The sequence below is a fragment of the Mesoplodon mirus genome, assembly GCF_964341445.2.
Source record: "Mesoplodon mirus genome assembly, chromosome: 11".
In the NCBI taxonomy this organism is placed as follows: Eukaryota; Metazoa; Chordata; class Mammalia; order Artiodactyla; family Ziphiidae; genus Mesoplodon; species Mesoplodon mirus.
Window position 1 is genome coordinate 29,007,340 of NC_138987.1, and position 15,360 is coordinate 29,022,699.

The window sequence follows — 15,360 nt, forward strand, 5'->3', positions numbered from 1 at the left end:
CTTTATGGTTAGAGAGAAATTCAGTGTCTCTGGTTCATTTAGGAGAAGGTCTGCAAAGCTAGTAGGAAGCAGATGGGTGTGCAGTGACCTAGAGAATCTGGATCAGTATAGATACTCAATCTGAGAAGTGTGAGGAGAGTACCATGCTGGCTTCACAGGAAGTAGGCTAGAAGTATTTGGTGGAAACTCTGAGATATAAGAAAGCAGTTTTGAAACCAACGGTTGCCTTTTTTTTTTTTTTCTTTTTCTGACATCGCCCCAAATTGGGGCAACTTTGGTAAGATAGGGATCACTAAACACTATATCGCTCTGCAAAGGTGTGTCATTTTTTTTTAACATCTTTATTGGAGTATAATTGCTTTACAATGGTGTGTTAGTTTCTGCTTTATAACAAGATGTGTCATTTTTAAACTATCAACTGAGGATTTAGCTTTTCAGCAATCCCCGAAGTGGGGGGAAATGATGGACTGGTGGTCTACCCTCAATCACACTTGGCTCTGCAAACATTTTTATGAATGCAGTGGCCGAAAATCTGAGTCAGAGACTGGGAGCATGTGATCTCACTCTAGGAGATTATCATGAGACTCAATGGGTGGCTTTAACTTTGACACATTTTTCTCCTCCAACACCTGTCCTTTGATAAAAGAAGCTAAATCTTTGTTAACAAAGAGAGACCCAATGGTAATTAAATGCCCAGTGTATTTTTTAAACCTGGTCCCAAATTGTTAACATATGCTCCATGGTTCTTAGGAAATGTTCTTGCTGTTTAAAAGTTTTTTTTCAAAAGATGTGATGTAACCTTTTGATTAAACAATATGGCACTATTACATTTTCTTTCTAAATGTGACATCACTTTCCACAGATTTTCAGATGGTGAAAATTTCAGAAATAAGACACTGTCTTGAGACCAGAGAAAGCAATTTACCAAGAGGCTTTTGGTCATGCTCCCTCTGGAAAAAAACAAGTTTATTGTACAAGTTTATTCTGTAGAGTAGTGGCTCAGGAGGATTTAAAAATGGAGGAACTACTTGCTAAACTTAATCTAGGTCTCTTAGTACCTCTTCACTCCTTTACTCTTTGGACCCGAGAAGTAAGTCTTCCTTCTAAAATGTGTCCTGGGCACAACTGTGAAATGGACCCTGTTTATACCCGAACCCCAGCTCTTAGTTCCAGCCCCTCCCCTGGGGCCCGGCCCCTTCTTTCACGTGCCTCTCCCTTCATTGACACTGAGGCATACATGATGGATAATAGAGAACTTGAATTTGTAACTTCAGCCAACAGGTAAAATTAAACTATATTTAAATCTTAGCCTTTCCAGACCCTTAAAATTATTCAAATGGGTGGTTGCTTACACCACTGAATAAAAAAAGCCAGCCTACCTGCCTCTTTACACTCCACCCCCCCTTCCTCTTCACTTAGTTGGGGACACCAGAAATCAAGGGGGGCTGTGACTTTCTCATCTTGTTGCATTTGTCATGATATTAAGGCATTAAGACTGTGTTAAGTGGGCGGGCTTTCTCTGTTAGCTGTTTTAGATTCAGTTACACATTGCAGGGAGTAGTCTGTGGCCATTAGTCCCTGGTTAGATTAGAGACAGCTGTTGTAGCCTCGTCTATGTCCCATTTCCTCTCTCAAGAGCACTAGACGGGGCTAAATTAAAATTGAGGTGAAGCTAATGAAGAAGAGCTGACTTTCTCTCCCCATCTTTGCCAGCCAGAAACTTTCTGTTTTCCTGGCAGAGCCTTTGAGAATGGGGTAGACCAGCTGGGTAAGAGGCATGGAATTGGGTCCCCTTGCCTGGGTGATTGCCTTGTCAGGGGGTGCTTGTCCTCCTCAGGACCTACTGCAACCACCGCTTATTGCTACGGGACCCACAAATAGAATCAGACCTCAGGATGCTCCCACGGGACAAGCACAATGTCTGACCTGGGCGGAGAGAGCTTATACTGCAAAGTAATTGCAGGCTTGTGCATTTTCTTCTACCAGAATCCTCAGGAATATGTATGGAAATGGCTTCTAAGGGTGTGAGACCAAGGAGAAGCAGTGTATGCTGAGACTGAATTTATTGATATTGTTGTATTTAACAGAGAGTCCAGATTTAATTTAGGTGCATGGCTAGGACTCTTAACAGTTTAGTCAACTTGGTTGATGAAACTAAACTGTAGGAGCTTATGCTGGAGTATGTCAGAACTTCTCTGGCGTGATGGAGAGGAAGGAATCCAAAGGCTTGAAGAGATAGGAAAGCTGGTGTGAATTTCTCAGGTGTGAGCTGCTCCCCACTGCAGAGGAGACCCCCTTCCCTAGGAGACTGAGCAAATTGAGAAGTGAAGGGAGTATCCAAGATGATTGTCCTCTATAACATGGCTGTGACAGTTGGGAGATGCTGCCCTTGAGATGGGTTCTTTGTTTCCTTGGGTGTGATGGGATCCCAGAGAAGCAGAGGCCAAGAACTGAACCACCTAAGACAAGGTGGGCACACTCACCATAACAGACAGCAGGGATGAAGAGGCAGAATGTTTCATCCTGGAAGGAATTTTGATAAGAGCTAGTTGGTCACAATCTCCCTAGGGATAGATGAGAAGGATGGCCATCTAAGGGTTCATTTTCTCCCTCTGTATATTTTATAAGAGAAAGGCTTCTGGTCTGTGAGCCAGAAAGCTAAGCTGAGTCATCACAATGGAAAGGCATAGCCTCTTAACCCAGTTTCCAGACCCAAGTCAGACTCAGCGTAATTAAGGCCACATTCCCTTGAGGGAATTTCAAACATGGCCACATGTATGTACGGTAGATATTTTTTCACATCTTCCCCAAAGGATTTGTGTTCATTTACTAGAGCAACTGTGTCCAGAACAAAAGGAAGTACCTGGACCTTTTAGAGATTTCTAGGCACTGGCTCTGAGTCGCTGTTAACACCTGAGGACCCAAAATGCCATTATGGGTGATCAGTCCATGTGTGGGCTTATAGTCAGGTAAAAAAATGGAATTTTGGCTAACCTAAAAATTGCAGTGAGTCCAGTAGTCTGCAGATCCCATACTCTGGTTATTTCCTCAGCTTGTGAGTTCATAATCAGAGTAGATGTATTTGGCAACTGGAAGAATCCCCACATTGGCTCTCTGACCTGTGAAGGAAGGGCTATCTTGGTAGGAAGGGTCAAGTAGAAGCCTATGGAATTTCCCTTCTATACCAGAATAATATACAAAAAGGAATACTGCATTCCTGGTGGAGCTGCAGAAATTGGTGCCCTCACCAAAGACTTGAAAAAATGAAGACTCTTCTCATGTCTCCTTTTAACTTGCCTCTTTGGCCCATGTGGAAGGCAGATTTATTTTAGAGAGTGACTTTGGATTCTTGTAAATTTGATGAAATGGTGATTCCAATTTCAGCTGCTGTTCAAAGTGTGGTATCTTTATTGAAAACACTCAACATAGCCCCTAGCTCCTGTTTTGCAACCTTTGGCGAATACTTTACCTCTGAACCAGTTTGCGAGGATAATAGAAGCAGTTTGCTTTTACCTGGCGAGGCCAACAGTATACCATCACAGTCTTGCCGTTCATCCTCTATTCTGCAGTATCTTGATGTTACTGATGTCCCACAGCACGTCATACTGGTCCAATACACTGATGACATAGTAATTGGGCCTGATAAACAGGAAATAACAGGTACTTTAAATCCTTTAGTGAGACACGTTCAATGCAGGGCTGGGAGATAAACCCCACTCTTGCTACCAAGTAATGTGTCAGTTTGTGTCCAGTCAGGGTAAAGGAAACCACATTAAATATTTTAGCAGAGAGAAATTACTATTAGGAATTGGTTAAACAGGTCATGGAGGACTGAGGATGTAAGAAAGGAAGGCTGAGATCATAGGGAGAGTTATAAGAGGAAATGGCTACCGTTTCTAGGGCAGGAGTGACAAAGGAAGGAAGTTGGGGTTGTTGGAATCTAGGACCTGGAAAAGGACCGGTTCTCTGGGGCTGGGACACTGACTTCTGGAGAGAGGGCACTGCCAGGCTGGTGTAATCACAGCTGAATGGTGTAATCCAGCAGTAAGCACAGCTGGAGGCCACATAGTAGCCACTGCCCACCCACTTGAGCTGTAGTGACCCGAAAAGGAGTGTTAACAGGGCCTGTCCTGGAAACTGGAACCAGCTGCTGGGGTGCTGTAGGCTGGAGCAGCACACAGAGCTAGAAGGAGCAGCCCTTTCCCCTCTTTTTGCATCTTATGTCTCTTGAGCATCCCATTTGGTAGAACCTAAGAGGGAGCCGGGTGGCAAAGGAGGATGTTTCTCAGAGTCCTCGCCCCTGCGTTGCAGAATGTGGGGAGGGTGAGTCCAGCACAGTTTCCCTGGCCAGAGCAGATTTTGTGTTGATAGGCCACGTAGTTGTTTCCAGTTGTCGACCCCTTGGTAATTTGTGCTGGTTTTCCTTCCCCTTATTGACATCAGCCTCCATGGTGGTGAAATTGGGACCGGAGCGGGGGAAGGGGGGAGGGAAACTGGTGAAAAGTACCTTTCACTTTTTGTTTTTAGGTGATTTGATTGATGGTATCTGGTCCCTTGCCTCCTATAACCCCATGTTTTGGTTCCCTTGGTAGAGCCTTATTCTCAAGGTTTCTTCCCTATTTATGGTAGATTCAAGGGTGTTCTCGTCCCTGAGTCCCTTCATTCACACTTCCCATTTTCAGTGCCTCTGCCTGTAGGCACCTGGGCATTGACTTCTGCACTGTGCTTCAGAACTATTATTTAGAAGTGGATTGCTACACTAGGAGATTTCTCCTGGTTGAGGTATGTCCACTTGCTTCTTGTCTAAAGGAGCAAGTGTACGGGTAGGCTGAGTTTGTGGAGATATTTGGACCAGTTAACTCCCGAGCGGTGCGGTCTGGCCTCTTCCAGCTCATCTACTGTGAATCGGCCTCCTTTTCACTTTGTCGTTTCCAGCATGGACTAATTCAATCTTCAGTCTCTGTTTTCTAAGGGAAGACTCCAGGGTGAAGTCATCTCATTCTTTATCTTTAGTACCAGCAGAAAATAGGGCCATGATGTCCGTGACCGAGGGCCCTCCAGACTCTGTCAGCGGCTGCTGTTCTCGCCAAGGCCGAGTCCGTGTGGCTTTCTGTCCTGCGCTTCCTCCCCACTTCCTTCCCTGCTTTAGGAACAAATCTTGTGATCCGTCAGCAGTCACAGCTGCAGGCTGCACAATAGCCACTGCCCTTCCACTAAAGCTGTAGTGACCAGAAAAGAAAAATAATCAAGTCCCTCATGAAAAACAGTGGCTCATCCAAGGGCTCCATGGTGGGGGGTGATCTGGCCCGAGTGCAATTCCTAGCTCGATGCTCTGGATTGGCAGCCTCGAAGAAGGACCACAGGCTATTTTCGTTACTTTAGAAACTGAACGGAAATCTGCATGTGCCTACAACGAGGCTGCACAGGCTCTACATTAGCAAAATATAAGATTTATTTGCCTTGGATTCGAATTACACAAACACCCTGTGGGAACCATCCCATGCACATCAGAGGCTTCCTTTGGCACTTGTGTGTCTAAGAAAATTATCAGCAAGTGAGATAGTAAGGCCAGTTGATAACAAAATCTTTCAAAATATGTTTTGTGAGGGGAAACAATTACAGTGATTCTTTAAATTGGTGTACAGGTGGGGCAGCCCAGGTGTTCGGACAGCCAGGCCATTACTCAAAACTTGAAAATCTCCCCAGGGATTAGAATCCTAAAGACTGAAGTTTCTTGCTAAGTTGCTTAGCTGTCAGATTAATTTATCACCCCAGTTTTGAACTGTCCCGAGATAATGTCCACTTTTTATTGACAAGAACCACCCTTTCAGGAGAAGTTGGTCCCCACACCAGAAGGTATATTTTTTGGATGCCCATCTGGAGTTACTAGTAATCATGAGACAATTTCGCCTGCTTTTCAGGGCCTGTGGCTTAACATCTCTGGGCTTTCCTTTTACCGGGAATCTTTATTGCTGCTTGATGAACCATTTCTTCTTCAAATGCTACAGCCTGTTCAGTCGGGGCAGGACCACATCACCCTGCTGGGAGGATGCTGTCTTCCTGGACGGGACAGGGCAGCACTTGGCTCTCAGGCAGCTAAACACAGTGGCTTGGACCTCTCTGTCGCAAGGAGATTTGGTTTAGACCAACCATGGTTTTCTGATTTAACCTCAATTTGAAACTGGTTGTCCAGATGAATAGAGTCTAATGTAACTGCTGATCTGGAGAGGTTTTCTATTGGAGTAAAAATGATTTATGTAGCCATTCAACAAGTTCTGCAAAGATTGATTGTCCCTGGCAGCATAGAGGTTTAGGTCTAATGCTATTCAAACATTGACTAAGACTCTTCTGCCATCTTGTTTCCCTTCTTATAAGTGGGATGGTAAAAATCAGAGAGATCCAGCTTGGGAGATGGGGGTGTTTGTCTGATACAAATTAGCATGGGCTCACAGTTTTTGAAGCAGGAGCTAGAATCACACAACCTTGGTTTTGAATTCTGGCTCTATTACCTGGGCTTGTAACATTGGTCATGCTGCTCCACCTTTCAGAGCCTCAGTTTTTCATCTTTAAATGTGGCTAATACCCATCTTGCAGGATTGCGATGAGGATGAAAGGAAACAGTAGAATCCTACGAGCAAAGTGCCTGGTGCAGTTACACAAGCAGGTTGTGAGACAGGGGTGAGGCTCAAAGCTTTTGCAAGAGTGATACAGAGGCAGTGCCCACTCTAGGGGAAACCAACATGTTGGTTTGTCACTGGAAGTGTTTTTGACTTTCACATCTTCCTGTTTGAGAGGCAGAGTGGTGAATTAGAATGTGGAGCATGTTTTTCATGTCAGATAGATGGGGTTTCAATGTTGGTCTTGCATATTTGTTAATTACCTAGCTCTCTGAACCTATTTCCTCGGGTGTAAACTCTCAGAACTGTTGAGAGGAGTAGCACTGATGCATGTGAAGTGTCTGGCCCTGTACCTGACACAAAGGAAGGACTCAGTGATGATGCTGTTTTTACCCATGTAGTCTTTAGTCTCCAGTCTTTGTATCATAGAATAATTGTTTGTGGAAGGAAGGGAGCATGTAGACAAAGACAGGCATTATAACTTACTTAAAGGTTTAAAAGAACGGACATCTGAAAAGTCTTTATAAATGGTATTTTTAAAGATTTAGTAATATCTCTGAAGCTTAATTTGTTATCCAATAAAAATGACAGCCACATTATCATTTCCTGCAAATTAGATGTGTAAGATTGTTGATTAATTTTATCAAGGAGAACACAGTTGGGTTTTAGGGCATTGAATAATTTATGAGAGATAATAGATTAAAAATAATTCACTATTTTTTTACATTTAGGGAAGTTAAATATATTTTAAAACACTGAATATATCCTTAAGATGGATTAGGCAAAAGGGGAAAGATTTAAAATACACAGATATGTCATTGGATATGAAAAGAATATCTGTGAGAAAAAATGAGACATTGTATATGTCCAAATATGCCAGTTTCAGCTTCACAAACAATTTCATTATAATGTTGACTATTCAGAACCAGAGTAAACAGTTCTGATAATCTTGAACGAGTTTGTCACCATCATTTTCCCTAGTATCTGTACTAACAGGTTATAAATCCATTTTAATTAAAACTGGTAAACAGCACCTGAAAGTGTTATACCACTTCAATAAGCATAGCACCAGTTCTAATACAGTATGACTTTGACACCTTTGAATTAAAAAACGATCCAACTTTAGCAAGAGATAAATGAAGTTGATAATTAAAAGTGGGTTATGGGCTCAATTTGGACAAATTAGATTGCAGGGTGGTTTTTGCCCTCTATTGGAGTATTTTCTGTGTGCATGGCCAGTGTTTAACAGATAATTTCCAAATCTCCACTTCCTTTCTCTATAGGCTTCGGATTTATGGGCTGTTGTAATGAAGCAAAATCTCACGTACATATATACATTCACAGCTTTTAAATGTGTGAAACCATGATATGACAACCCCTGCAATTAAAAGACTCAGTGAAGCTGTTTAGATGTTTTCAGTCTGCTTTCTTCTTAACTGAAGCCCCTTATAATTACATGTTGAGTTCAGCGAGATACATTTGAATCTTGTTTTTTTTTTTCTTCAGAAAAATAACTAATGTATGCTAGCTAGTATTTCAAGGTAAGCTTCCTGATCCTCCTAAAAATATGCCAAGGAATTCTAGTAGAATGTGGATTCCTCTTATTCAAGGAAAGATACTGTGCATTTTAAAGTAGTGATTCCCTCTAGAAGTTTCCTTTGAACATTTCCCTCTTCTCTTTGCAGTAGATCATGTATAAAACGGTTGTTGTTTTAGATAAAAGAAAGTTAAATTGACTTTAACTCTTTTTGCACTAAGGAAATCTTTCATACCTAGAATTGTGCTGCTGAGCTGGCATAAGAGACACAAACTCATAGTGTGTTAGGACTAGAAGGGACCTTGGGCGTCATCTGGTCGACCCCGTTATTTTACAGATGAGATACAGGCCGGCAACTTGCCCACAGCCTGTCACACAGGGAGTGGGTGGCACAGCCAGACAAGAACCCAGGCTTCCTGACACCCAAGTTATATGCTCTTTCCAGTCTTGGCTGCCCTCAGGTTTTTTGTTTTTGTTTTTTGCCCCTTGAATTAGTGTTTTCTGTTTTTTTAGTTAAAAATTTTTTAATTGAAGTATAGTTGATTTACAGTCTTGTGCCTATCTCTGCTGTACAGCAAAGTGACTCAGTTATACACATATGGACATTCTTTTCTTTATATTCTTTTCCATTATGGTTACCTCAGTTTTTGATCTTGTTCAGCAATTGGACTTGTTGGCACTTGATGGATTTGCGCTTTTTGGTAAGTAGAAAACTGCCAATTTCTTAGTGGATAAGTGATTGAGGTGAAGGGAGAATCCTGTGTTACAGAAATACTCGATGGAAGAACTTGAAATAAACAAAATTGGCTTTAACTTGTCAGTCCCTCTTTTCTCAGAGCCAAAAATGAAGTCTCTGACTGTGTAACCAAACAGCTCATAGCAAATGTTTTTGACCTTTTAGAACAGAAGAATCAATAACAGAAGATGACAAGAGGAGGTATGTTTGCTGTTGAAGCTACCTTTAATTTGAATGATTTTGGTCCCACCTCATGGATTTAATTTAACATGAATTAATTTAACTCATGCATTTAATCGACCACAGTAGCACATTGCCAGTAATACAGATTCCACCAGGAAAACTTTTGGCACAGAGAATACAGGTAGGAGCATGCAGTGTGATAAATATCTTGCCCAGGGACCATAATCTTTGCTTCTTCCAAACAAGCTTGGTTTGTCCTGTGCACACGGCTTGTGCTAGTTTCCATCTTGTGGCCTTTGCATGTGCTGTTCTCTAAAATTGGATGACATCTCCTCCTTCCTTCCGCCTTCTCCATCCTTCCATCCTCTGATTAGCAGCACCCCATTCTCATTACTCCTTATCTCTCTCTCTTCCTGCTCACTTTATACCTACCTACAGGTAAAGTGTTTTTGTGTGTCCATAGCACCTCATACCACATTGACCACTCTGAATTCTTGATGAATGTTGACTGATTAACTGTAACATGTCACGCTACTGATATTTATTACTCTACTAAATTCTAAAAATCCCAACTTCTCTTCTTTCTCATTGCAAGTAAAATATCTAAAAACTCTACTACACAGCTTTCTTTTTTTTATATATAGCTTCTTTTTTTAACATAGAAAAACAATGATCTCTCCAAGGGCGATAATATTCTGAATTCTACTTTTGAAAAGTCATGAGTTATTTTAATAATTCTATAATTGTTTGAAGGACCCCATGCTCTCATCATTTTCTGCAAATGTTTAGTAACCATGTAGTTTGGTCTGATTTTTCTATGTCTGCTTCTTTTCATCAAGAAACTATGGAGGGGTGTATGTTGGTCTACCATCTGAAGCTGTCAATATGGTGTCCAATCAAACAAAGACTGTGCGAAAAAGTAAGTAAAACCATGTGATGTTTACTCTCTCTACATGTTTATTTTTTTTGTTTTGTGAAAAACGTATGAAATGTATATTTCAGCTTGCCTGACTCACCCTACTTATTACTGACTTGCAGTGAACTGTGTATAAGAGCCATAGCTGGGACTTCCCTGGCAGTCCAGTGGTTAAGACTCTGTGCTTCCACTGCAGGGGGCATAGGTTTGACCCCTGGTCGGGGAACTAAGATTCCACATGCCGCTTAGTGCGGCCTTAAAAAATAAAACCCAAAAAAACCATATCTGCTCATTGTAATCATTTGTTGAAATTGCCACCCACATGATGAGAGTAATTACAGAGCAAAATTTAGCTTCTGTTTGTGGTTATGCTCCATGGATATTTTAAATTTCTTGTTAATTTCAGTGATGATCAGCGTGAAAATGAAAGCAAACATTTCAGTAAGTTTATGGAGTTTTGGTAGAACATAAAGTTACATTCCTATAATATATTATAAATGTGACTGATAAGTAGTCTGGTGATTAGAAGAAAATTAACTGTCTTTTGTATAATGAAATGAAGTGGATGCTCCTTTTTCTGAATTTTAGTAGTTAGTAATTGCAGGGCTAATGAAGTGCTTTTGATAATAGGTATGATTGCAGCCTTGTAGATAGCTTCTTGCTTAAGTAAAATTTTTTTAAAATTTATTTTTATTTATATTATTTATTTTTGGCTGTGTTGGGTCCTCTTTGCTGTGCACGGGCTTTCTCTAGTTGTGGCGAGCAGGGGCTACTCTTCATTGCGGTGCTTGGGCTTCTCGTTGTGGTGGCTTCTCTTGTTGCGGAGCACGGGCTCTAGGTGCATGGGCTTCAGTAGTTGTGGCATATGGGCTCAGTAGTTGTGGCCCTTGGGCTCTAGAGCACAAGCTCAGTAGTTGTGGCCCACGGGCTTGGTTGCTCCGTGGCATGTGGGATCTTCCTGAACCAGGGCTCAAACCTGTGTCCCCTACGTTGGCAGGCAGATTCCTAACCACTCCGCCACCAGGGAAGTCCCTTAAGTAAATTTTCAAGTGTGGCTCGTGGTGAAGAATGCTGATTTACTAATCACTGTACAGTTGTCTGATAATATGGTTTTCAAGAACTATTAATATGTACAGATAAAATTATATATATGTAATAGTTGATTTAATTTGTACACAAGCCTTTATTATTTCTTAACGTACTATGGTTATTTGTTCCTCATTGTTTTTTCTCTACTCGATGATTCAGACTAGCAAATACATATATGTCACAACTATTTGTAGTTTTGTAGGAAACTAGAATATATTCTTTATAACTGAACATTTAACCTTTCTTAATTTTCTCTTTTTTAAGATTAGAAGAAAGTAATATCATGACAATAATCAAGAGGTACTGTATATTTTTCTAAATAATTCTATATATTTAGCCTGGATGAATGAACTGTAGATATTCATGCTCTATATTTCTAAGAAATCTCGAACTTGAGTATGAGGAGGGGTCTCATCTTGTGGTTAAATCTATGGAACCCAATATATTTTATTGTAAAGAGGTCTTTAATGATTAGATCAATTTTCTTTGCAGTTACTTTTTTTCATTAATATTTTTGCAAATGTAACTTAATTCATTTAATAAGAACAAGCTGTTTGCCTAGACTACCAGGGTTTCACTCTTCATTGCCAAAATCTTTGAGGGGCTAGGACCTTGGAAGTGACAGACAAGGAGAGACTAGAGAGGTTGGGAATTAGATTAGGATCAATATTAAATATTTGGCAATAGTCAGGGGTAGTTGATATACAGAGAGAAGATGTACCAGTACCAAAACTCCAGTACATAGGCAATCGTCAGTGTGCAAAGATGCAGTTTTTCAGGAAGGAATAGTAAAATCATAGACCAAGTTTAAAAGATGAAGCACTGTGGACCTGGTGAAGAGCTTGAAGTTAGAATTATAAGACAAACAAGAACAAGGACAGAAGAAAAATAGCTTTCATTTATTAACTACTGTCTGGGTACTAGTCTCTAAAAGTTACTGAGCAGCATTTCCATTGAGGAAAAGAGTTTCTGTTTACCTGGACCAAAATGCATGCAGTGCTCAGATCCCCACTGTCTTTCAGTCTTGCTGAATGACATCCCACCTCTTTTGAACGTCCAGTGATCAGGGATGCTCTGTCTCCTGAGACAGCCCATTCTCTTTTGGGTGTCAAACAACCCTGGATTTGAATTCAGCCTCTTTCACTTAACTAGCTGGGCAAGTTTCTCCCCCTGATGCATATTGAAGGGCTCGTGTTAGGATTCAATGTGAAGTAAATGGTAGCTTCTGCTATAATGGTCATTGTCATCATCACCATCAGTATCATCATCACTGTACCATCATCCTTTTTTGTAACCAGAATCCAGCCATTGGTAGATCAGAAGCAAGACTGATTTGATATTGAACCAGCTTCTGGCTGAGGGCCAGTACTGATGCTGGTGTCTGGGAGTGGATGGGTTGCAGAATAAGCTCACAGGTGGAGACAAATAAGCTTTCCTACTGGAGAAAAGGGACATGGAAGCCGTAACTGGTTTCTTCTGGACAAGAAATACAACAATATTGGGCAGCTGCTTTTTCAAAGACCCTCTCATCAAGGCTACAGCATCATGGAGCATTATTCCCTAGTGCCCATAGCCACATTAGGGTGTTGAGCTTCTCTTTAGGGACTTGCTGGAGATTTTCTATTTCCAGTATTTTTAACAGGGTTCTAACTCTCATGTAGATTTCTAAGTTCCCTGCTAGTTTTCCTGATGCAGCAGTAGTTTTACTATTTGCATCAAACAGAAAAGATAATCTAGTTGAAAGTAAACATATATTAGTGTTTACCCTCCTGAAAACAGGGTGTATTTCAAAAAGCATCTGAATAGAGTGGGAAGAAGTGCTGTGTAGATAGATGTCTGGAGACTCGGTAGCTCTGCTGTTAACACAGGACCTTAGATGAATCCCTTACCTTCTCCCAGCTTCACCCAATTTTAGTTACATGACAGAGTTAGACAAGATGATTGTCCAGCTTTGTATATGGATCTAAAATTTCCTGATAACAGTTGAGCACTATTGCTGGTTAATCAGCCCACATAACATTAGACAGCTAGGTAGAATATCTCCCTACTGCTCGTGGCTGTCAATATAAAAATAAAAACTCTTTTACTGCCATCCCTCTCTCCTCTCAATTTCCACCATTCTTTACATCTATTGCTAAACAACCCATTTGCCTCTTTTGAAATATCTGAAAAGTTTTCTAAGTTGATAGGCTGTCCATTTACTCAATTGCTAAGCATCCATTGTGGTACTTATCTGTGAGCCATCTGGACGCATGGCATCTGAGCTTAAATTATTGGGCAGAAACCCTGATGAGAAGAGACATTTTATGGAAAAGTTTGGAGACACTTTTTTTTTGGACCTAACATATAAAACCTCTCTAGAAATAAAGCCACTAAACTCACTCAGTGACCCAACTTCAAAGTTGATTTGGTTACTTTTTGAAGCAAATTGAGGAATGATTTCAGAATCAAAGTTACTTATATCACGATACAAATGTGTAGTTTCTTCCCTAGATGACCCAAGCGTGAAAGTTATGCCCATTTAGGTATACGGGATGCTGCCAGCACAGTGATGCTTCTCAGATGCCAGTGGATGGGCTCGCTGCATCAGATCCCCTGGGGGAGCTCGAGGTGAAGTGGATGGCTCTCCCCTCTTCCCAAGAGGGTCTGACCAAACAAGGAAGAGATAGATTGTGGCTGAGCAGTTGGTATCTTTGTGATGTTGCCGTGTAGCTTGGTTCAGGCATCCTCCTGTTGTATTTTGTTATAAGTTTAGAAGTCTCTCTCTCCACCTGACTTTGTCTCTTCATATAAGTGTCATCAGTGCTTCACACTGCGCTGGCCACATATTCAGTCTCAAATCAATACTGGACGGATGTTGAACGTGTGTTTTACTGAAAAGAAAATCAGTAAATAATTTGCAGGCTTAACGCTGATGTGTTTTTATCTAAGTGGTGCCTTTTCACGCTTGCTAACTCTTTTCCCTTTTTTGTTTGTTGCCTTCATAGCCTGCTCTTCAAGATCTGGATGGAATTTTTGCTTTGTGGGATTTTGTAACGTGCGCAGACATTTCCAAGGAAATTCTAAGCAGTCGCCCCCCCGCCCCAAATTCTTAGTTTATAGTTAAAACCATGGTACATATTGAATGTTGTGGTACTAGAAAGGAATTGGTTAAACAACACACATATATGGAACTATATTTGGTCCGCCTGCGGAAGACAAGCTTACAAAGGGTTCTTGCCCAGCTGGCTGCTGTGCCCCAGCTGTGTTCTCACCCTGACCATCCCCACAGCTCATGAAGATCATGTCTTTTCACTGATACTTTTTTGATAGTTTTTATATAACAAAATCCTTCATCTATTTATAACTTACAATAATAAGGCACTATCGATGAATTACCCAAAGTAATATATTTGCTGTTATCTTTCACTATTTCTACTTCCTGTTAATTTTTAGCTGTAAAATTGTTAAATTGATTCTTACTGTTATCTCTTTCCTTTTTTACTATTTGGTTTTCAGCTTTATTTAAATATCAGAGGAATTTCTTTATTGAGAACAATGTACTACATGGGAATACTTAAACTGTTGAGGTTTGCATGCCGTGTGTACATTTTGATTAATTTCCTATTTTCTCTAGTCAAAGGCTTATGTAACTACAAATACTTCGTAGCCATTGAGTCTCCCATTCTACCTGTGTGTGATCAGAGCATCTCATCATGTTAATTCTACACTGTTTTCAAGGACTTGTCACTGATGTTAGTCGGATATTTGGAAAGTTCTTAATTTGATAGTGATCATGTGTATCCACTTAGCACTGAAATGTAACTCACTCAATTTACCAGTGTATTTCAACAATTAAAACATTTTTATCCCTCTTTACCTGGATTTCTTCATTATTTTTCAAAAGAGCACTTTCAAATAAGTCACACATTGTGATGTATAGATATAATACATCAGTATAAAAATAAAAATGTATAAATAGATTACTATGAAAACCCAAAATTTTTCACAAGAAGAAAAGCATTATCTTATATATTTGGTCCATACAACTATCATAGGGACACAAAAATTTTTTTTTATATCTTTACTGGAGTATAATTGCTTTACAATGGTGTGTTAGTTTCTGCTGTATAACAAAGTGAATCAGCTATACATATACATACATCCCCATATCTCCTCCCTCTTGCATCTCCCTCCCACCCTCCCTATCCCACCCCTCTAGAGGGACATCCAATTGATCTGAAAAATAAAGCTGAAGATTAGAGTCACTGAAAAATGATTACGATACACCTACTCCTGTCCC

At 40.6% G+C, this 15,360-nt stretch overlaps 1 protein-coding gene across 1 annotated transcript in view; it reads left to right on the plus strand.

Moving 5' to 3' along the window:
- Positions 1-14,926, plus strand: part of LOC309812208 (overexpressed in colon carcinoma 1 protein) — a 39,259-nt gene extending 24,333 nt beyond the window's left edge. Inside the window, exons 3-6 of the mRNA XM_082635839.1 lie at positions 9,056-9,091; positions 9,913-9,992; positions 11,343-11,378; positions 14,066-14,926. Coding sequence (XP_082491965.1) covers positions 9,056-9,091; positions 9,913-9,992; positions 11,343-11,347 — 121 coding nt within the window. The 3' untranslated portion in view covers positions 11,348-11,378; positions 14,066-14,926. The remainder of the gene's footprint in view (positions 1-9,055; positions 9,092-9,912; positions 9,993-11,342; positions 11,379-14,065) is intronic.
- Positions 14,927-15,360: the final 434 nt, after the last annotated feature.